This window comes from Mesocricetus auratus, unplaced genomic scaffold, assembly GCF_017639785.1.
Source record: "Mesocricetus auratus isolate SY011 unplaced genomic scaffold, BCM_Maur_2.0 Super-Scaffold_100010, whole genome shotgun sequence".
Classification (NCBI taxonomy): Eukaryota; Metazoa; Chordata; class Mammalia; order Rodentia; family Cricetidae; genus Mesocricetus; species Mesocricetus auratus.
In genome coordinates this window covers 79,077,673-79,099,877 of record NW_024429194.1, presented here as the reverse complement: position 1 = coordinate 79,099,877, position 22,205 = coordinate 79,077,673, and the positions used below count along the sequence as shown (strand labels likewise).

At 48.3% G+C, this 22,205-nt stretch overlaps 1 protein-coding gene across 1 annotated transcript in view; it reads right to left on the bottom strand.

Annotated features, from left to right (window-relative positions):
- Window positions 1-22,205, bottom strand: part of Cerk (ceramide kinase) — a 52,231-nt gene that overhangs the window by 12,670 nt on the left and 17,356 nt on the right. The window contains exons 2-8 of the mRNA XM_040754026.1: window positions 19,503-19,616; window positions 18,504-18,626; window positions 12,093-12,218; window positions 10,824-10,887; window positions 9,425-9,570; window positions 6,441-6,515; window positions 5,078-5,230 (exon numbers count right to left, since the gene is read on the bottom strand). Of these exons, the coding sequence (XP_040609960.1) occupies window positions 5,078-5,230; window positions 6,441-6,515; window positions 9,425-9,570; window positions 10,824-10,887; window positions 12,093-12,218; window positions 18,504-18,626; window positions 19,503-19,616 (801 nt within the window). The remainder of the gene's footprint in view (window positions 1-5,077; window positions 5,231-6,440; window positions 6,516-9,424; window positions 9,571-10,823; window positions 10,888-12,092; window positions 12,219-18,503; window positions 18,627-19,502; window positions 19,617-22,205) is intronic.

Genomic DNA, 22,205 nt, shown 5'->3' with positions numbered 1-22,205 from the left:
AGTTGTACACCATTCTCATGGTACTTAAAGACTTTACAGAGCCTCTCAATATAGCTACAGATTGTCAGTATGCAAAGAGAGTTGTCTTACACATTGAGACTGCAGAATTTGTTCCTGATGATACAGAATTAACCATATATATATATATATGGAAGTATGTTGGAAGCTTCAGAATTTCATAAGAAACATCATGTTAATGGCAAAGGTTTAAATAAAAGAGGGATTTTTCTATCATTTGGCAACAAGCCAAGGAAATAGTAAGAAACTGCCCCACCTGTTCATTCTATAATCAAACTCCATTACAGTAATCTCAAAGGTATTCACAGAAATGAAATTTGGCAAATGGATGTATTTCATTTTCCAGAATTTGGAAGTTTGAAATACATACACCATACCATAGGCACATTCTCAGGCTTCCAATGGGCTACTGCCCTCAGCTCTGAAAAGCCTGATTCTGTTATAACACACCTCTTAGAGGTGATGGCTGTTATGGATATACCAGCACAAACAAAACCCAACAATGCTCCAGCATATGTCTCCAGCAAATTGAAACAGTTTTTCACATATTAATAACATAAAACACTTAACTGGTATACCTCACAATCCTACAGGACAAGCAGTGGTTGAGAGATCTAACTGCACCTTAAAAGAAATGCTTCATAAACAGCCAGGGGCAACAAAGACCCCCAAACAAAGATTACATAATCCTTTACTAATGTTGAACTTTCTTAATGCTAATGAAAAAGGACAAACAGCTGCTGAAAGACGCTGAACTACAGAAAAAACTTCTAAACTAAACTTACTTGTGTGTTTCAAGGATGTTATGACCTCAGTCTGTAAATCAGGGTATGTGTTACGTTTGGGGAAGGGGTTTTGTTTCCACAGGAGAAGAAAAGCTTTGGATTCCATCAAAATTAATCAAGAAGAAACCTCAGGAGGAGGAAAGATGACAGCTCATCCGTAAAGTCATATTCTACAATGTGTAAGGTGACCTCACAAAGGAAGGGAAGTGTTTTCCTTTTGTCTTCACAGGAAAACTCAGCTCCAAACGGCGAAAAATACTGGACATATGGATACCTGAAGAAGAATGGATAGCTACCCGAAGGACCATCAAACAAACAATAATCCACTGTGTGGTATCAATGTCTAAATCTCTCTATTTTGTTCTTATAATATCCATTTCTCCTTGCTTGTTAATACTCTTTTAGTCCCAACTCATTTAACTGAAGCTGACTTTGGAGTTGGAGTGGCTCTCCCACTCTAAATCCAAGCATGTTGTTGAAGTAAAATTCAGGATTTCTGTATTATATCAAATGGTCAATGATATAAGACAGAAGGAAACAATATTAGGGACTGTCATCTATTTATACTCGGTTCCTTTTCTGAAAGTCTAATCTCCTTCATGTTTACTATCTTCCTTACTGTTGCCTTTCCCAGTAGGCATACATATAAAATTGAAAATTTCTCTGTTAACATTAATGCTTGAGTTTTCCAGAGAACAAGGAATTTCCTGACAGCAATCTTCAAACACTTGGGAAAGAAATTAGGGTCCCACTTCATTGACTCCACCTGATTCGACTTGATGCATCTGAACTGCCCCACATCATCGACTCCACCTGACAAGTACCATCCTGAAACTGGTTTGGGACTGCATCATTCTGCACAACTCCAGACCAATGAACCGACTCGGTGCACCTTCTACACTCTGGCCAGAGCTTCAATCAAGCATCTCCTGCCAAACAGAGACTATTTAACCTACTTAAGATTCTTGTTAACGCTAACATTTTCTTCCTACAGGTTCCCATGAGATTGTTATCATCCCATTTCAACAGGAAGTAATTTTGTGAATACTATGCCCCCCTTTCCCTACTGTTGATATCACAGGATAGTTTACACCTGTTAGTGTTAGTTTTCAATTATTTCAGGGTTGGGATTGGAAGGAGGTGTTCAGACTTGGGCATATCTTTCAAATAATCTTAGGTTTAGCTAGGATAGATATGCTTAGGATAGGATATGGGTGGATTATAATTTGTGTATCATCTATATATACATGCTTTATATATGTTTGAGACATTTTGTTTATTGACACTATTTAGTTTTGTCTTAAGTCTAAATCTTTTCTTTAGACTAAAAGGGGAATTGTAGGGAGTGATTTTATGTATCCATAAGCGCTGACCACTCCCGAGTGGGTGTGTTCATCAGTATGTAGAACGTATGGTGATAAATAGAGGTGGGGGAGGGAACTCTTTCTCTTTGGGTTTCCATTCCGACCTGGAGAACAGTGTGTGGACCAGCTTTATTGGCATTTCACGTAAGTGATTTGTCTTTAAATAAATATCAAAGGACATCCCTAAATTTGTGTAGTTTAATATTTCTGCTTCACTGTGGTGTGACCTGTATGGCCTGATGGCTTCAATGTGCCTCCTGTATGCTTAACCCCCACCAGAGTTGTTATCATCCACATTAGGGCTCCCCTGGGTGAACTTAGGACCAAGGTCAGGGTGGTACTGCTTCCTAAAGGGCCTACTGTGCAGTGCTATCTGTGGTGCCAGCTGCATGCTGCATGTAGGATTTGGCAAGACCAACAGGCTAGCCCTTGGACCTCTGAGAGCAGGGAGTGAGCAGGAGACATGCCAGCGTCCAAGTATGTATGTCCTGCACATCTTAGGGTGACCACCTGCTCTGGGACCAGCTGGGCTTGCTGTAGTCCTGCACGACCTCTTTGTCTAGTTCATGGATGTTGTGATGTGATGGTGGCCTTGAGGAGTCCACCCCATCTAACCCCTAGTACACCAAGCCCTTCCGTTCCACACAGGGGCCCGGCCCCACTCCATCACAGCCTCACCTGTAAGGCCACAGCACCTGTCCCCCTGGGAGAGTTCCTGGCTCCTCCCATCTTATTCTGGGTGCCTCTCCAGGTGCTACTCTCCTATGCCAGGTGCTGGGTTCCGGGGGTTGCTTTGTGGAGATTGGCTCTGGATCATGGGGCTTCTGTTGCCTCTGTCTGTGTGTTGGCACTACCTTCCCTTTCCACTTACTCTCTGACAGCCCCAGGAGATGCCTAGTGTCCAGCGCCCCGCAGGAGCTGACCCACAGTGAGCAGTCCCGTCATTGTGTGTGGTGAGCTGTCTCCTCACAAACAGACACCTCTTCCCAAAGCCTAGGTTCCCACCTCAGCTGCCATCAGCCGGCCCTGGCACGTCCAAGAGTCCAGGACAGAATGCTCCATTTCACACCTTGATCCTCTTCATAAAGATCTCAACTACCCAGCACAGTGGACATTTCTACCTCGTGGTAGCCAAACACCAACATCAACAAGTGTGCGCTAACACCCTCAAGTGGCTCTGTCAGGACTGTAATACGATGGGGACAAAGACCAGGAGGGATGTTCCTGCCTGAGAGGAAGGATGGGGCTTCTCAGATGTGTTCTGAGAGGATGGAGAAGGAAGGCACTGGCCAGAGGCTCTGAGCCAGCAGGGGCTCCCCATCCCAGCAGGTGGGGGCAGGCACAGTTGATGGGGAAGTCCCTCTGTGTATATGTCAATAAAGCACTGTTGGCCAATAGAGAAGCAAGATAGGTAGGACAAGGAGTCTAGGAGGATTCTGGGAAATGTAGTGAAGAGACTCGTCACCATGTGACCTCCCTGGAGCAACGGGTGCTCAGGAGTGCGTCCTCAAAAAGATAAGTCCTTATAAAATATATATTAGATATATTAGTAATTGTGGATTAATAATCAAGTCAGAGCTAGCTGATAAGAAATCAAGCAAATGGTCAACAGCTTCATAATTAATACGGTGTCCTGTGTGTTATTTGGGGGCTGAAAGCAACAACAGGGCCCAGGCGGCTGGCAGGAAGAATACACGATACACACGGTAATCTCAATATGGAAACGGTCACAGTTCTGGAAGGGCTGGGTGTATGCTGTACCTCTGCCTCACCACAGTGTCCTCTCACTAGGGAAGGGGTGGAGTCATTAAACTTCACACAGTTTTGGCAATGGCAAACTGTAGAGAACAGGGCCCTGGGAGGCGAACGTACTACACACGGGAAAGGGATTTGTCTGGACCACCCGAGTGCCTCGCCCTGCTTTTCAGGTCTTTCCCCCAAGCTCCTCTCCTTGACATTTTAACCCTGATGGGGGTGGGAGGAGGACTCACCCACTGCCTGAAACCAGCAGGTGGTAACTTTCGGTGTAGCCTGAAGCTGACCTGCATTTCTCGTTCATCCAGGCTTGGCGATTAGGTAAGAGGGGACATGGCTATTACCAAGGGCTCTGTCTGCATCCCCAGGGCTCTATCTGCATCCTGGCGGACACATTGTTTGCAGGTCTGCCCCAGAGCAGCTACACTTTGGGAAGGCCCTGAAGTCTGGGCTCTAACAAGCCTCCTGGGGGCACTGATGCTTGCTTCCTCTGAGAGCCACTGACCTGCAGGAAGAGTGACACTGGACCTGGGCAAGTTATTTAAGTGCCTATTGTCTCAACTGTGAAATGGGGACTGAGTCCCTGCTGCACAATAGGAGGGCAAGGGAGGAAGGGGAACACCTGTCTAGTGCTCCTCCTTCCCACCAGAGTGCCACTGAAGCAGATGCAGACCTCAGACCCCTCCTGTCCTGGTCAGTTATGCAGGCTCACAGATGTAGCGGAATGGCCGACGGCCGCTGCTGTGCAAGCTCAGGAAAATAGTGCATCCATGGGAGGGGAAGAAAGATGTGACCCTGAGTCTGAAGGGGAGCTGCCCAGGGCTGCTGCACTTCTCATTAGTGCAGGTCCCTCCCACTCCACCTGCTATGCTAACGGTGACCTTAGCATAGCAGGTGGAGGATCTTTTCCCATGAAAACATCTACCTTCATCTCTTGGGTTAGTACCACTTAGACAGCAGACGATCAAGTCAAGCTTCCAGTCCACAGGGCCTCCCTCAGTCTAGTTCTGACACATGCTGGGACTCAGAGGGGGAACAGGATCTGGGTCACAATTGCCGGATTCAGGGTCATGTCCCCATTCTGGAAAGCAAGACCCAGAGTCTGTCCCTGGGGGCACTGTGTGGATTAGCTCAACGCCGGTGGACACAGCATACCTGAGAAGTCGTATCTGATGAGGCCCATCCACCGTTTCTTTTCACTGTCCTTGATTAAGTCCCCGTAGAAGCCGTAGCCCAGCAGAGACACGGAGTACCGCAGCAGCGTACTGTTGTGGTGCACAGAGGATACGTCTATGGCCAGTGAGTCCCCTGTGGGAGAGGAGAGCTTTAATCGAGCCCTGTCCCCACTCTGACCTTCTTTGCCCTGCCTCCAAATACGCAGGAGGTGCCTGCCTGCTGCAAACACAAGAAACAGAACTCGCTCAGTGTAGCAATCTGGGTGACAAAACTCAGATGTGATAGTGGTTATCTGGCTGTGGCATCTGTCATGCCATTGCGTGCACCAGGGTGGAATTGGTGATCTGATAGGTTAGGTGGGTGTCCCCTTCCCCTTCATTGCTTCATCTGTGTCCCTCCCAGAGCTGCTCACTCAGTCAGAGAGGATGACCTGGATAGAGGAGGATCATAGGTCCAGGGTACATGCTGGAACCTCTAAACAAGTTCCAATGACAAAATTTGACTCCAATTTCCAAGTAAGGACTGAGAACTGTTCTGAAGGGATGGACCATGTCCAGGAGGGCTGTGCATGTTACTGATGGAAAGAAAAGTAGACTTGAGGGTGAAAACAGGTACGCAGCTCTTAAAACACAAGGTCAGCCAAATGTGGTGGTGCACACTCTTGCATTCCCAGCACCCAGGAGACTGAGGCAGGGGACTGTGAATTTGAGGCCAGCCTAGGCAATATAGAAAAGGCTTGTGTCAAAAAAAATTTGCACTCGGGAAGCAGAAGCAAGACAGATCCCTGTGAGTTTGAGGCCAGTCTGGTCAAGACACTAAGTAGCAGCCAGCTGGAATTACATGAGACCCTGTCTCAAACAAACAAATAAAACCAAGCCAACAATAAAATCCCAAGTGGTCATTTTAAAATACAGCATTTCTATGACTACAAGTAAGACGTAACCCTGTCAAGAATGATGGGGTGGGCAGGGACAGCAGCCATTTCTCAGAAACTCCAACGCTCCTCCTGCAGGGTTTCTCACTTGGGACTGGATGTGTCTGTTACTCAAGTAGTAACTCACCCTGGAGTCTTGCAGGTTTCACAATGGGGATTAGCCCTGGTAGACAGCTAAGGGAGGAGAGCAAGGGAGAGCCTGAGATAGCAAGGGGCCTGGAGTCTGTACATGGAGCACCCACATGTTTAAGACAGGACTTGGGGCCGGAGAGTTGACTCAGGGTTAAGAGCATTTGTTGTTGAGAAGGACCTGGGTTTGATTCCCAGCACCCACATGGAGGCTCACCACCATGGTAAAACACTGATATACATAAAATCTAAAAACTTAGGAAAGTAAGACTCACTCACCAACAATAATGTGCAGAGCTGATGTCACTGCATCGTTTGTTCCCACTGTTGAGTAACACACACAATCTGTGGACCCTGCAAGGAGGACAGGAAAGCCCTTAGTGCGAATGGAACTGTCCAAAACCATAACTGACTCCCAGTCAGCTGGTCCTGTCCTTCTCTGGCCCTGGAACAGCTGGAGAGTAAAGAGAATCCACCAGAAAAAATGAAGGTTGTAAATACTGAAAATGGCCTTATGGTAATGTTGCATTGTTCATAAAGTGGCTTGCAGCACACGCACCCAGACACAGAGACCACCCTGAACCCTCTAGGAGCTTCTAAGAGATGTCAGCAGTGCTGGCAGCCTCTTCCCTTCCTTTGAAAGCTCTGGAAGGTATGTGGCCCTGCCCACCTCCATGTAGCTGCCAGTAGTGTGGCATAGCCAAGTCTAGACCTTAGGAACAAGGGGAGTCCAGCACAGAGCACCGCCATGGGGAAGCACTTGTCACACAAAGTGAACTGGGAGGGTCTTAGCTTTTATTGTCAACTTGACACAACCCAGAGTCACCTAGGAAGAAGGAACCTCAAGTGAAGGACTGTCTCAATCAGACTGACCTGTGGCCATGTCCCAGAGTACCCAGCCCACTGTGGACGGCACCATCCCTAGGCAGATGGGCCTGGGCTGTATAAGAAAACGAGCTAACTAAGTAGGTTTCTGCTTCAGTTCCTGCTTGAGTGAGAGCTATCCTGACTTTCCTTAAGGATGGATTGTGACCTGGAAGTGTAAGCTGAATAAACCCTTTCCTCCCTAAGCTGCCTTTTATTTGGAGGGGGAGGGGGTTCGAGACAGGGTTTCTCTGTGGCTTTGGAGGCTGTCCTGGAACTCCCTCTTGTAGACCAGGCTGGTCTTGAACTCACAGAGATCCGCCTGCCTCTGCCTCCCCAGTGCTGGGAGTAAAGGTGTGCGCCACCACTGCCTGGCCATCCTCATCCTCTCTACTTGGTGAACAGGGGAGAATTGCATGTCCCAGGCCCCTGGTACTACCTCCCTTGCTCAGCCTAGCCAGCCACTGTTCCCATGATTGCACTGACTAATCAGTTCCCTCAGAACCTTCCTTGACTTCAGGCTGAGGGGCAAAGGTGTCCACTACCACCGCCACCCTCATCCCTACTGTACTGTCCTGCCTGCCACTCAGCATGGGAGCTGTCACCTGGTTGAAACAGAGCTGGGCAGAAGTCAGAGCTGAGTCAGCACCCCGAGAGTACTCTGCCAAAGAAACTCATTTTGTGCTTTAAGGACATGAAAGAAACCTCGGGGCTTTTGAGCCAGCTGGATCCAGTGGAGGCCACACAAAGCCGTTGCTTCAGATTCCATCCCAAGGACAGGCGGTTCACAGTCCACTTGCTGTTCCTCTGTGAAGAGGCGGCATGTGGTCCCCAAGGCTTTCATTCGCCACCCTAGTGACACGGCCAGGCACTACCTTAGCATGGAGGGTCAGGTCAAAAAGAATGGTCTGTGCTCACAGTAACACTTGGCTTTCCCAACATGCTGGATGGTGGGGGTTCTCTGCCTGCTTAGCCCACAGGCCAGCAGCCAGCTGGACCACAGTACTGGTGGCAGAGCAAAGATCAAGTTTTGGACACGGCTCCTGCTAAGCAGAGGCCAGCTCCCAGAGCCTCTCTGAATAGCATCACGCATTATTCATGTGGCAACTTCCACAGAATCAGGGGCTCCCCTGTGGTCCCACAGGTCACTCTGATGGCCGAGGGGTGACTAGTAAGGGACCTGCTAACAGCAAGGGCTCTTCATCTTTGGCTAGGAAACCCAACTTGTCTTCCCTCAGGGTCTCTTAGCCCGCTTGCCTTCATCTTAGAGCGTGCTCATCAAGCCAGCCAATCAAGCCTGTCGAAGAAGCTTCTCCCTCAGGCACAGCTAATGTCCCACCAAAACTTTCCCCAAAGTACCTTCACAGACACACCCAGGAGTGTGCTTTTCCAATCTCTTGAGCTCTCACCCAGTTGAGGTAAAAGTCAAGATCATCACACTGTGTTTTCAAAGAACTAGGAACTTTCTAGAAAGGCATCTAACACAGCAAGCCAGACAGACACCCTCAGGACTCAGGCCCCCACACCTTCCTCCCGAAATGGGCCAAGTCCTGTCCTGGCTTCTGCCACTGCCTCCTGTGTTCCTTCCTGAGGTTCCAGGATTCCTGGTCAGGTTCCTCTAACCCACACCAGCCCCAGATCCCAGCTCTCAGGTCCGTTAGCAGCCACTTCTGCCAGACAGCCACACCAACAACCTGTTTCTGTCTCCAGGGACCTCCGGACTCCAGGCTAGCAGCCCCACCGGTCCTCAGATGTTGGCAGGGACTGTCCTGTGTGCTGCTGAGCCTCTCAGGGCGCCCGGATAAGAGTCCTCCTAGATGCACAGTCGTGTTCTTTCTGCTATTCATAACTTAGTTCATGGAAATGAGGGGAGTTATGAGAAACTACTTATAAAAATCACTTTTTTAGATGGGTGGTTGTGGTACATGCCTTTAATCCCAGCACTTGGGAGGCAGAGGCAGATGGATCTCAGTAACTTGGGAGGCAGAGGCAGATAGATCTCAGTAAGTTGAAGGCCAGCCTGGTCTATAGAGTGAGTTCCAGGACAGCCAGGCCTGTTACACAGAGACCCTGTCTCAAAAAACAAAACAAAAAAAAAATCACTTTTTTAAAAAAAAAAAAACAGGGTCTAGTGTTACCCAGGCTGAACTCACTATGTAACAGAGGGTGATCTCCAACTCCTGAATCTCTTTTCTCTGCCTCCTGATTGCAGAATCACAATTTAAATGAAGAATGGACCAGGAGTGATATCCCTACCCCCACTTGAAAGCCTAATCCTAAGGAAGCGTTACTAGTGACGTGGGGGAGATACGACCGTAGGATTGGACATGCCCTGTGGCTGTGCATGGAGACCTCCTCCTAATGACAACTGTGAAGAGAAAGCCATACGTGTGTCATACCTGCAGGGATGATGCCAATCCTGAGGGTGCTGGGCACCAGCACGGCTCTGGGGTGATTGGGGTCGATGCCAGCACTTTGCTGTGTCTTCCCGATCACCCCGTGCAGCACCTCGCTGAACATGCCATCCCCGCCGACACACACGATGCTGCAGGAGGAGCACAGCAATGTCAAGCAGCAGCTGAAGGCCTCCAGTACTGGGGACAGGTTTCAAGACTAGCCTGTCAGACACCTGGAAACCGGGCACCTGAACCACTCCCTATTCGATGAGGCCCCACCAGCCTGCCAGTTCAGCTTTTCCAAACAACAGGATCCTTCACACCCTAGCTTCCCTGCTAGAGATGCAGCATTTTGGTGGTTTCTAAGCAGAGAGTATATGTATGCCTAACCACAATCAGCCATCATTGAAAACCTATGGTTTGGGGGCTGCGGAGATGGCTCAGATGTCAAGAGTATGTACTGCCCTTCCAGAGGACCTGGGTTTGACTCCCAGCACCCACATGGCAGCTCATAACTGTCTATAACTCTGATTCTAGGGAATCTGATCCCCTCTTCCACCTTCCATGGAACAGACACACACATGGTACACACACTTACATATATGGAAGCAAACTATCATACACATAAAAATAATTAAAAAAATAAAACAACAGGCTGAAGAGATGGGTCAGAGGTTAAGAGCACTGGCTGCTCTTCCAGAGGTCCTGAGTTCAATTCCCAGCAACCACATGGTGGCTCACAGCCATCTGTAATGAGATCTGGTGCCCTCTTTTGGCCTGTAGGCATACATGCAGACAGAACACTGTATACATAATAAATAAATGTTTTTTTTAAAAACTAAAATAAAAAAGCAGAGCTTGATCTGGGGTAACAGTGGCAGAGCACTCGCCTAACACACGAACACCCTGGGTTCAGCGCCCAGCACTGCAAAAAGTAGAGATTGAAGCTTAGAAAACACTGGATACTGACATTCAAGCTTGCTACCCCCGTGTGGCAGCACAGGCAGGGAATGACGTATGTTGTTCTTCTCTCGACCCAGCTGGGTGGCCTTGCAGTGCGCGGCAGTGAACCTCAGATGAGAGGGGAACACTGCCCCTGTTGTCACCCCCCAGACCTGGGCACGGTCTCAGGGACTCGGGAAACAGCAGCAGAGGGGAGCAAGTGAAATGAGTGGGCCAGGGGAGCAAACAGTGTGGGCAGGACAGGGTTTTACGGTGTGCTGTCCAGTGCCGGGGATGATGGCAGAGCGGCATGGAGAAATCTGTGCATGCATGTGGGGGACACGTGTCCTACAACAAGGAGGGAAGGTCAAGGACATGCTCACAGCCCAGGGCAACCCAAGAGCTCCCACATGGCTAGCATCCACTGTCTGTGACCATGGGGAAAGCAGGAGCAACTCACCCATCATAGCTGTCTGTGTTGATCTCAAATAAGGTCTCCTTGGCTTGATTGGCATGCTCAGTAACTGTGGGGGAAACGTCACAGGGGACCACTCATCTTCACATCGTGGAACCCATGTGTGCTAACTGCCAACTGATGCTACTTCATAAGAGGAAGTCCCATCTCAGTCCTACCTCACTCCTTCTTACAAAAGAACAAGGCAGCCTCCATGGGAAATAACCATCTTAGGATCCATTCTAACAGGCAAGACCTGACATTCTTCACACTTGTCAAGAACTAATTTCTTTTATGTTTAACTCACGTGCACGAGTGTCTGCCTGAATGTATGTATGAGAACCATGTACAAGCAGCACCCACAGAAGAGCCCAGTGGATCCCTCAAGACAAGTGTTACAGGTGGCTGTGAGCTGCTATGTGAGTGCTGGGAATTGAACCCTGGTCCTCTGCAAGAGCAGCAAATGCTTTTAACCACTGAACCATCTCTCCAGCCCCCACAAATAATTTCTTTGGCAGCAATTAGAATAAGTGCAGCCTCTGTTACACTTACTCTTAGTATACAAGTTATTTTAAACTTTTCAGAATACATCAGAATGTAAGAAGATAAGGCAGGGGAGCTGGAGAGATGGCTCAGGGGTTAAGTGTACTGGCTGCTCTTCCAGAGGTCCCGAGTTCAATTCCCAGCAACTACATGGTCACTCACAACCATCTATAATAACAGCTGGTGCCCTCTTTCTAGCATGCTATTGCTAATTAGCTTTATTTTATTTATTTTTGGAAGCAGAGCCTTACTATGTGACCAGGCTGGCCTCCAATACATAATCCTCCTGCTTCAGCCTCCTGAGTGTTGGGATTACAGTCAGGGTTAAGTGTCTTGCTAACAGGGTCATACCAAGGCCCTGAAGGCCAGCAGGAGCAACAGACCATGTCTGTCTCCCTCTCTGAAACCAGCATTGCACTGATGACTGACTGCTATGACATGGGGTTAAGTCATGCTTTGTAAAATGACCCACACTGTGACATTCTGAGACGTCCACTGCTCGTATCTCTTCCTGCAAGGACTTCCTGCCCTCAAACTCTGTTCTTTAATCTCCTTGTTGCTCCTGTGAGTACTTTATAGAGGAAGTGCATTAAGTACATTATTCTTTTGCACTCTTCTGACTGAGAACTGAGTTTGAAAAGATCATCTAGGCTAAAGTCCCCTCCATAGGTGGTGTGTGAGTCCCTCTCAGGCTGGCCTCTGCATACTTGCCCGGGTGCCCAATACACTTACTGATGATTTCTGTGGTGATGGAAGCCAAGGTGAACAGAGGTGCCACTTTCTTCTCATAGATGCTCTTGCCCTGACCTTTTCCTCCGAAAGGGTTGATGAATACCAGCAAGTGCTTTGGTCTTGAAGCTACAAAACAACATCCACACCGGTCAGTCACAATGGGCGCAATAAATTCAAGCTCAATTAGTGCGCTGCTAGTTAAGAGCAAATGGGTTTTGACAAAGAATTTTTGGTCATCTGGGGCTGGAGAGATGGCTCAGTGGTTAAGAGCACTGGCTGCACTGGGCGTTGGTGGCGCACACCTTTAATCCCAGCACTCGGGAGGCAGAGGCAGGTGGATCTCTGTGAGTTCGAGGCCAGCCTGGTCTACAGAGTGAGTTCCAGGACAGGCTCCAAAACAATACAGAGAAACCCTGTCTAGGAAAAAAACCAAAAAAAAAAAAAAAAAAAAAAAAGGCACTGCTCTTCCAGAGAACCAGGTTCAATTCCTAGCACCCTCATGGCAGCTAACAACTGTCTGTAACTCACATTTCCAGGGAATCCGACTCCCTCCTTAAAAATAAATAAATAAATAAATCCTTTTAGAGAGAGAGAGAGAGAGAGAAAAGTTACAGAATTCTTGATCATCAAAGGACAGTAAGGGATGCATTCCTGAGTGACCTCTAAGGCAAAGCCAGACAGGGATGTCACAAAAAGGAAGTCACATGCCCACCTGCTTCTCCCTCAACCTAGGTGAGAACTCTTAAATGAGGTGTCAGGAAGTCAGATGCAGGGATACAGAAAGGTCACAGGTAAGATGGCTGCTCCAGCAGGGAGAGTGTTAACAACCAGACCCAAGTGTGTTTTACTAACAGTCCTTAAATCCAACATCTGTGACAAAACAAACAAACAAAACCAACTCAGAAAATTAGGTTCCTCTAGGCAACAAAGAAGACCCAAAGAGAGACATACATGAATCAGCCTAGGGAGGGGAAAAAAGGCAAGATCTTCTGAGTAAATTGGGAGCGTGGCAGGCAGAGGGGAGGGTGAAAGGGGAGAGGAGAGGAGAGAAGGGGAGTGAGGAAAAAATGTATAGCTCAACAAAAAATGGCAACAAAAGTAATAAATAAACTTCCAATTTAAAAAAAGAGAGAGAGAGAAAGAAAATTAGTTCTTTAGAGGAGAATTCCCTTAATGTGAAGAAGCTGAGGGAGCCCTTCATCCCTTGTACTGTATCTCCAAAGTCAGGACTGAGCCACCAATGTCGCTGTCATGCTGCACTGGAGTCCAGCCTGGGCAGCATGCGTGGAAAGGAAAAGAAGGAGGTGATCTATGAAGGCCTTAGTATTAATAAGTAGGTATGACAAGGAGAACCATGAATTTCTATTAAATGTCTACACACAAGCAATAAAAAAGGAAGGAAGGAGAAAGAAAAGAAGGAGGGAAGGAAGGAGAAAGACAGACAGACAGACAGACATTCCTATAATCCTAGCACTTAGGAGGCTGAGGCAGGAGGATCATGAGTGTGAAGCCACCTTGAACTACATAGTGAGGACTCTCACTAAATAACACACAACTGGCCTGTGAAAACGTGAACGTGTTTGTCAAGCATCAGAAAGATGTAGATTAATACCATAATATAAAGCAACTAATCCCCGCCACACAGACTGTGGAGCCAGTGGAAGGGATGCAGTGGCGGTGTGTGGAGAGTCCACAGTCCAGTCTCAGCACACTCTGGAGAAATTCTATAGGCACACAGGGACACATGCGGGGATGGTCTCTACACTACTATCCAGGCTGGCGCAGAGGAAGTCATGAATATGAGCCTCAGCAGGGAGTGACTGTACTATCAGGCTATGGGTGCTGGGCAGTCGTAAGAATGAACAAACAACCATCATCTACTATATACAGACGATAAAAGGTTAGGATCAACATAGTAAAAATGGCAATCTTAATGAAAGGAATATACAGATTTAATGCAACCCCCATTAAAATCCCAGCACAATTCTTCACAGACCTTGAAAGAACAATAATCAACTTTGTATGGAAAAACAAAAGACCCAGGATAGCCAAAACAACCTTATGCAACAATGCAACATCTGGAGGCATTGCCATCCCTGACTTCAAGCTCTATTATAGAGCTGTAGTCCTGAAAACAGTTTGGTATTGGCACAAACATAGACAGGTAGACCAACGGACTCGAATTGAACACCCGGATATTAACCCATACATGTATGAACATCTGATTTTCGACAAAGAAGCTAAAATATATACAATGGAAAAAAGAAAGCATCTTCAACAAATAGTGCTGGCATAACTGGATGCTGGCATGTAGACGAATGGGGATAGATACATGTTTATCACCATGCACAAAACTCAAGTCCAAATGGATCAAAGACCTCAACATAAATCCAGCCACACTGAACCTGTTAGAAGAGAAAGTGGGTGGTACCCTTGAACAAATGTACAGGAGACAGCTTCCTGAACATAACTCCAATAGCACAGACACTGAGATCGACAATTAATAAATGGGCTCCTGAAACTGAGAAGCTTCTGTAAGGCAAAGGACACAGTCAGCAAGACAAAAATGCAGCCCACAGATTGGGAAAAGATAGTCACTAACCCCACATCTGGCAGATGACTGATCTCCAAAACTTACAAAGAACTCAATAAGCAAGTCTCCAAAACACCAAAGGATCCAATCAAAAAATGGGGTACAGAACTAAATAGAGAATTCTCAATAGAGGAGACTAAACTGGCTGAGAGACACTTGAGAAAGTGCTCAACATCCCTAGCCATCTGGGAAATGCAAATCAAAACAACTTTGAGATACCATCTCACTCCTCTCAGAATGGCTAAAATCAAAAACACCAATGACAGTTTATGCTGGAGAGGATGTGGAGAAAGGGGAACACTCCTCCATTGCTGGTGGGAGTGCAAACTTGTACAGCCACTTTGGAAATCAGTATGTAGATTCCTCAGGAAAATGGGAATCAGTTTACTACAAGACCCAGCAATTCCACTCTTAGGCATATACCCAAAAGATGCACATTCATACAACAAGGATGTCTGTTCTACTATGTTCATAGCAGCATTATTTGTAATAGCCAGAACCTGGAAGCAACCTAGATGCCCCTCAATTGAAGAGTGGATTGAGAAAATGTGGTACATTTACACAATGGAGTATTACTCAGCAGAAAAAAAACAATGGAATCTTGAAATTCACAGGCAAATGGATGGCACTAGAAGAAACCATACTGAGTGAGGTAACCCAGACAAAAAAAGAGAAACATGGTATGTACTCACTCATTTATGGATTTTAGACATACAATCCCACTGCCAGAGAGTCTAGGAAACAGAACCTTCATCCAGTGACTGATGAAAGCAGAGGCAGATACCCACAGACAAACGCTGAACTGAACTAGAATCCAGTGTCAGAAAGATGGGCAAAGGAGTTCAGAGTGGGCTGGTTTAACCCACAGAAACAGTTGACCTGAACAAGGGGGAGCTCTTGGACTCCAGATTGATGACTGTGTGGAAAGCATGGGACTGACCCAGACCCCATGAATGTGGGTGTCAGTGAGGAGGCCTAGGTAATCTATGGGGCCTTGGGTAGTATTTATCCCTGGCATACAAATAGAACTTTGAGTGCCCATCCCACAATATGGGAGGCTCTCTCAGCTGGGACTCTTGGGGTAGGGCCTAGGCTCTGACCTGGATGAAATGACAGTTACTGGAGATCCACCATGGAGGGCCTCACCCTCCTTGGTGATCGGAGTGAAGATTGGGTGGGGGGCTGGGGGACCTGGTGGGGAGGGCGTGGTTGGAGGGGAGGGAGAGGGATCTGGGATTGACATGTGAAACAAGATTGTTTCTAACCTTAAAAAAAAAAATGAACAACCACAGCCACACAGGATAAAGGGACCAGTTTTACATTCACAGTGTTCATTTCAAAGCCAGGTACGAAAGAGCAGATGCTGCTCCATTTTAATTTAGGAAGCAGAAAAGTAACAACGTCAACAGGGTCACGGTGACATCTGGGAAGAAGTGGGACCTGAGGACTGACTGCCCTGCCAGCCCTGAGTACTGTTACAGACGCTTAATGTGAAAACCCACACACTCAGAACACAACCACTTCTCTGGCTTATTCCAATAAAACATTCAACCAGGCCTGGGGAGGAGGCCGGCAGTGGAGAACTTCTGCTGTTTTTGCAGAGGGCTTGGGTAGCTCGGTTCCAGGGGATCCAGCACCGTCTTCGGGCCACTGTGAACAAATGTATGCACATAAATGGAGTCAAAGCACTCATGTACATAAGATAAAAATAAAAAAGGTTTAAGAGATACCTTAAGGGGCTAGGGTTGGAAAAATGGCCCATTAGTTTAGGGCACTGGCCACTCGAGCAGAGGACCTGGCTTCAATCACCAGCACTAACATGGTGGTTCACAACCACCTCTAATTCCAAATCCACGGGGGTGTGACACTTTCTTCTGACCTCCATGAGCACCAGGCATGCACACAGCATACTCGCATACAAGCAGGCAAAGCACACACAAAAAATAAAGTGAATAAGTGTAGAAAGAATTTTAAAAACACAGTAAGCATCTGGAGGGATGGTGCATTTGGTAAAGAGCTTACAAAGCAAGTACCAGGATCAGTTCAATTGCCAGAATCCATGCTCATAGTTTTCCAAAAGCCAGGGGGTGGCACGCGCGCGCGCGCGCGCGCACACACACACACACACACACACACACACACACATGGAACCCCAGTGCTGAGGAGGTGGAAACAATAGGACCCTTGGGGACCAGCTAGCCTAGAGTACCTATTTGGTGAATGTCAGGCTAATGAGAGACACTGTCTCAAAATAAAAGTTGGAAGATGCCCCAGGAATGAGGCCTGGGGTTGTCCTCTGGCCTCCATAATGACATGTGCATACACATACAGATTCAGGGACAGACAGGCAGACAGGCAGGCACACACACGCAGAGATAACAGAACTCGTAGCTTAAACTTGAGTGGCTGAGAACAGAGACTCATGTGCTGTTTGATGGCCGTGGGAGTTTTCTGTGAGCTATAGAGAAATAAATAAATCTCCAGTATTCCAGGGGAGTCTGAGCCTGGAGGACCAAGCCTGACTAATGACTCAGCCTCTTGGAAATGTGACTTGGTGGGAGGCGGACAAGCAGAGAGTGGGATGGGTGGGAGAAGGAAGAGACTGGAGACCACTGGGGAAAGCAGGAGAAACTGAGGCAGCACAGAGGGTAGTAGCCAAGGGACAGAGCTGGCAACAGAAGGTCTAGAAACTCGGGGTGATCTTTAAAAGGGCAGCATGTGGGGAACTCCAGTACCAGGGAAAAAGAGAATTCAGGAATTCAGCTCTAACCACTCTCCAGTAATCATGAATAGGCCTGGGAGTTGAGCAGTTTCAAATACTTTATAATTCTCTCTCTCTCTCCTATACCCTCCCCCTTTTATTGTATCATGTATGTGTAGAGATGAGATGAGACAAAGGAATTGGTTGTCTCTTTCTGGCTCATCGGTTCTCTTGTTTTTTCAGTGTTTTGAGACAGTCTCACTATACAGCCCAGACCAGTGTGGAACTTGAAATGCCCCTGCCTCCTTCCCAAGTGCAGGGTCGCAGGTATGTGCCATCATGCTGGTCTTTTATAATTCACTTTTGATTTGTTTTTGTTTCACTTTTCATTCCTGTATTTATTGTGTGTTTGTGTGTGCGCTCATGAGTTCATACACTCAAGTAGAGCACAACTCAAAGTGTTTGGTTCTCTCCTTCTACCACGTAGGTCCTGGGGTTTGAACTCAGGTCCTGAGTGTTGGAGGTTAAGTGCCTTTACCCACTGGCCCTACAATTTGCTTCTTCAAAACACATAAGACAAATTAACCTCAAAAGGGTAAAAAGCTAACAATGTTGTATCTATAGTCGGCATCTACAGTGTAGTTGTCATCTTTGTATATGAGGTTATAACCTGATAGTTTACAGGTGCAAAGAGAACAGGATGCCATGTTCAAGGTGACAGAGAAAGAGTCCCTCGGCACACACTAACCAGGCACAGCACACTCTGCTGCACTTCAGAGGCCACACACCCCGAAGGTAAGAGGTGGTTCCCCCATAGCCTGTCCAATCCTCGTTTGCACCTGGAATGCATTTGCACCCACTCCACTTACAGAGAGAGGAACCGAGGCTTTGGGGACTTAAGGGATATGCCTCTGGTCTCACTGCTCGCAAGCAGGGGTGGGGCCAGTACTCCAGCTGAGGAGTCTGCACCTTGTACTGCTCCACTGTGGCCCTCTAAGTAGCAAACATAAAAGCAAATCAAAGGGATCCATCACGTCCACCTGGGTCAGGTCACTGAGTCCCGCGTGCCACCACAGCTGTGCTGCCTGGCAACAAATCCGAAAGCTCGCGCACGTACTCAGGCTCTCCAGCAGCTCACGAAGGGTTTGCAGCCACAGGTGACACAGCTGCTCGTCGGCACTCCAGAAGGTCACCTGTACCCACTTCCAGCGATGATGGCTTGCTCGCTTCACACAGTGGACTGCACGGAAACCGACACGGGTTAGCGGGGTCTACAGCTACGGAAGTGAGACCTCGTAGACTGTACTAGCGGGAGCTCCATAAGGTGTCTCTTGTCTCCGCCTGTGTCGGCTCTCTACAAGAGTGCCGGGATCACCACTTGGGGACTTCAGCTGTGTCCCCCTTGTGAAAGGTCACCCCAGCTGGGCTGGTTGAGTTTGCACCCACCTCTCAGAGGCTCAGACTAGGACAAGAGATTCTCACCTGGGTACCCAGCTGAGCTCTACTGCCTGGCAGTTCAGCATGAGGCCGGGGGCGGGACTAGAGTATATAGAGCCTGGGAAACTAAAGCTGGGGCTCAGTCTATGTGGCTATAGGGAAGTCCTCACCTCTGCTGGGTGAGGTTTTTCTAGGTACAACCTACTGGGGGAGAGGCACCCACAACCCTGTAAGTAACCCCTCACCTACATCCTGTAAGAAAGCCCAGTAAAGTCATTGGTTCCCCAGAGTGACCTTTGGTGCTAAGTTGGGACCTTGGGAGGAGGGAGAATTTTAGCAACACATGGCGATTACTTTACATTCGAGTAGATGTTGACTAATTGCTATCAGAAAGAGTCTATGGGGCTGGAGAGATGGCTCAGAGGTTAAGAGTATTGGCTGCTCTGCCAGAGATTCTGAGTTCAATTCCCAGTAACCATATGGCGGCAAGGGACCATCTGTAACAAGATCTGGCACCCTCTTCTGGCTTGCAGACAGAACACTATATACAAAATAAATATTTCTTCAAAAGAAAAAAAAGAAGTCTCTGAAGATAAGCCAATCACTGACCTGATAAATACCCTTCTCTATAGTCTACATGGGGCTAAAGGGGGGCCTGGCAAGCACCGAACTCCCTCACCTGTGAATGCGAACGGGTTTTCCATTTTCTGCCATTGGCCACTAGAGGACTGTGTCTCCTGAACGTCTGTTTCCTCAACAGCGATGATCTCAGACACTGGCACAGAACAGGCATCTGCAAAGACACCACACTTAGATCCAAGGACCCATCAGAGTGGCACAGTGACCACCCCCCCAGCTCCAAAGGCTGCGGACACTCATTCCTTCTCTCGTAAGACACCCCCAAACAGAAAGGCCAGCTAGGGCTGAGACGGCTCAGCGGGTCAAAGTGCCCGCCTCCAAGCTGGAGGACCTGAGTTGGATTCCTGGGATCTGCATGGGTAGGAGGAGAAAACCAACTTCTACAAGTTGTCCTCTGAAAACCACCAGCACACCATGGCCCAAGTCCCCTCCCGTAAATAAAATGTAATTATTTTTTAAAAAAGAAAGGAGCCGCCGGGCGGTGGTGGTGCACGCCTTTAATCCCAGCACTCGGGAGGCAGAGGCGGGAGGATCTCTGTGAGTTTGAGGCCAGCCTGGTCTACAGAGCAAGTTCCAGGACAGCTAGGGTGGTTACACAAAGAAACCCCGTTTCGAACACCCCTCCCCCCAAAAAAGAAGAAGGCAGGTTAGACGTCATGTCACTCCCAGCTAAGCAGCAAGAGGCAGCTTGGTGCCATCGAGGCTAGGTACAGGCTGTGACTTTTCACGGGGTCTGCTCAGCCATTTAAGTGCTGATCTGAGTCCGTCACTGTACTGTGTATGACATGCACTCTGGACATGTTCTCTGTTCTGATGGGTAGAAACCCAGGTGGGATGGTAAACATATAATACAGGGCCACCGAGTATGTGACAGTGGGGAGTCAGCCTGTGGAGAAGGGAGGCTGGGGTCTGACTAGATACAGGATGACATGGATGGGCTCAGACGGAGCAGTGGTTCTCAACCTGTGGGTCTGGACCCTTTGGGGTCATATATCAGATATTCTGTATATCAGATGTTTACATTATGGTTAATAACAGTAGCAAAATTGCAGTTATAAGGTAACAACAAAATAATGCTACGGTTGGGGGTCACTATACAAGAGGAACTGTATCAAAGCTTCCCAACGGCATTGTCCAATGACGGGAAGGGTGAGAACCACTGGCCAAGAGGATAACAGCTCCAGACAACCTTCAGGTTTGATTCTGTTGTTTTGAGACAAGTAAGTTCTCACTATGGATCCCAGGTTAGCCATGCCCTGACTCTCAATCCTCCTGCCTCAGCCTCCTGAGTGCTGGGATTACAGCTCTGCTCCAGCAAGCCCGGTGCCAAACAATCTCTCTAAACCAGTAGCCCAGAGAGAGGCAGACTGACCCAAACTTGCTTGAAGCATGCTGCAATTATTTGGCTTGGATCAAAAGGAAGTTCTGGGCCGGGCACGCGGCCGTGGGAAATGACAGGTTTCTGACAGAAGCTGTGGGCTGAAGTGGTGTGGTCAGGAAGGTAGAGAAGATCACAGTCAGTAACGCCCTCTTTGAACACAGGCTGGACTCCAGAACGCTTCCTTATGAATCACGGTGTATTTTTGTATGGATGAATGCTGCCTGCTAGCTCCCTCGGTTGCCTCTGAACCCTGCCGTCTAGCTAAAAAGATCCTGCATCTCTGCAGCGGGTACACTAGCGAACCATGTTGTGTAGCGCCTGTGGTCCTTCTGTGCTAGTCTTCAAGCTGCTGCCATGGAAATTGGGTCATCAGAACCTGGGGAGGTGCAATCTGAGCTGGGAGAGGGTTGCAGCCAGGCCCCTAGAATCCCCAAGAGGCACACACACTGGGGAGGGGCTGAGCTGAGTAGAATGGAGCCTAGTGCTGTGTGGAGGCTGCTGTGCCAGCCTGGGTCTGGGGCCACCCCCAGCTCTCCTCAGGCTGCTGCCTCCTGGAATTCCCATTTTTTTCACCATTGTGTCTCCAAAATTCAGTTTGTATCTGCTTCTGATTCTCCCCTCCCTGACTCCCTGCCCCCCACAACACACACACACACACACACACACACACACACACACACACACACAGCGCCTCACCATACCTGCACAGGTGAGAGCTATTCAGGACAGTCCTTGTGGCAGATATCCGGACACCTACACAGCAAGTAGCTTTGCAACCAGCAGCCAGGTCTCCCACAGCTTAGTCACCTTCTGCATTTCTGGAGGTGTTGGCCTGGCCCTCCCGGACTGCCCTCCAAATCTTGCACCACTTGTACCTTGCACTCAATTCCCTGGACCCTCCTGACCTCTGACTGTCCACTTCCTGCAACACCAGGAGGTGTGAATCACCTGCCAGGTTCACAGCAGGTGCCCAGCAGTCGGGACAGAACAGTGATGAGGCAGCGAGTGACCCTTCGATAACACAATCTGTACTTTATGAGTCTCAGGTTTCAAGTATCTCTCCGTGCCTCTACCTCACAATGGTGGCCATCCATAAGAAACATGTGACATGCTGGGAGGTGGTGGTGCATGCCTTTAATCACAGCAGAGACAAGTGGATCTCTGTGAGTTTGAAGCCAGCCTGATCTGTAGAGCGAGTTCCAGGACAGCCTCCAAAGCTACAGAAAAACCCTATCTTGAAAAACTAAAGAAAGGGGCTGGGGTGGTGGTGGCGCACGCCTTTAATCCCAGCACTCGGGAGGCAGAGGCAAGCAGATCTTTGTGAGTTCGAGGCCAACCTGGTCTACAGAGCGCATTCCAGGA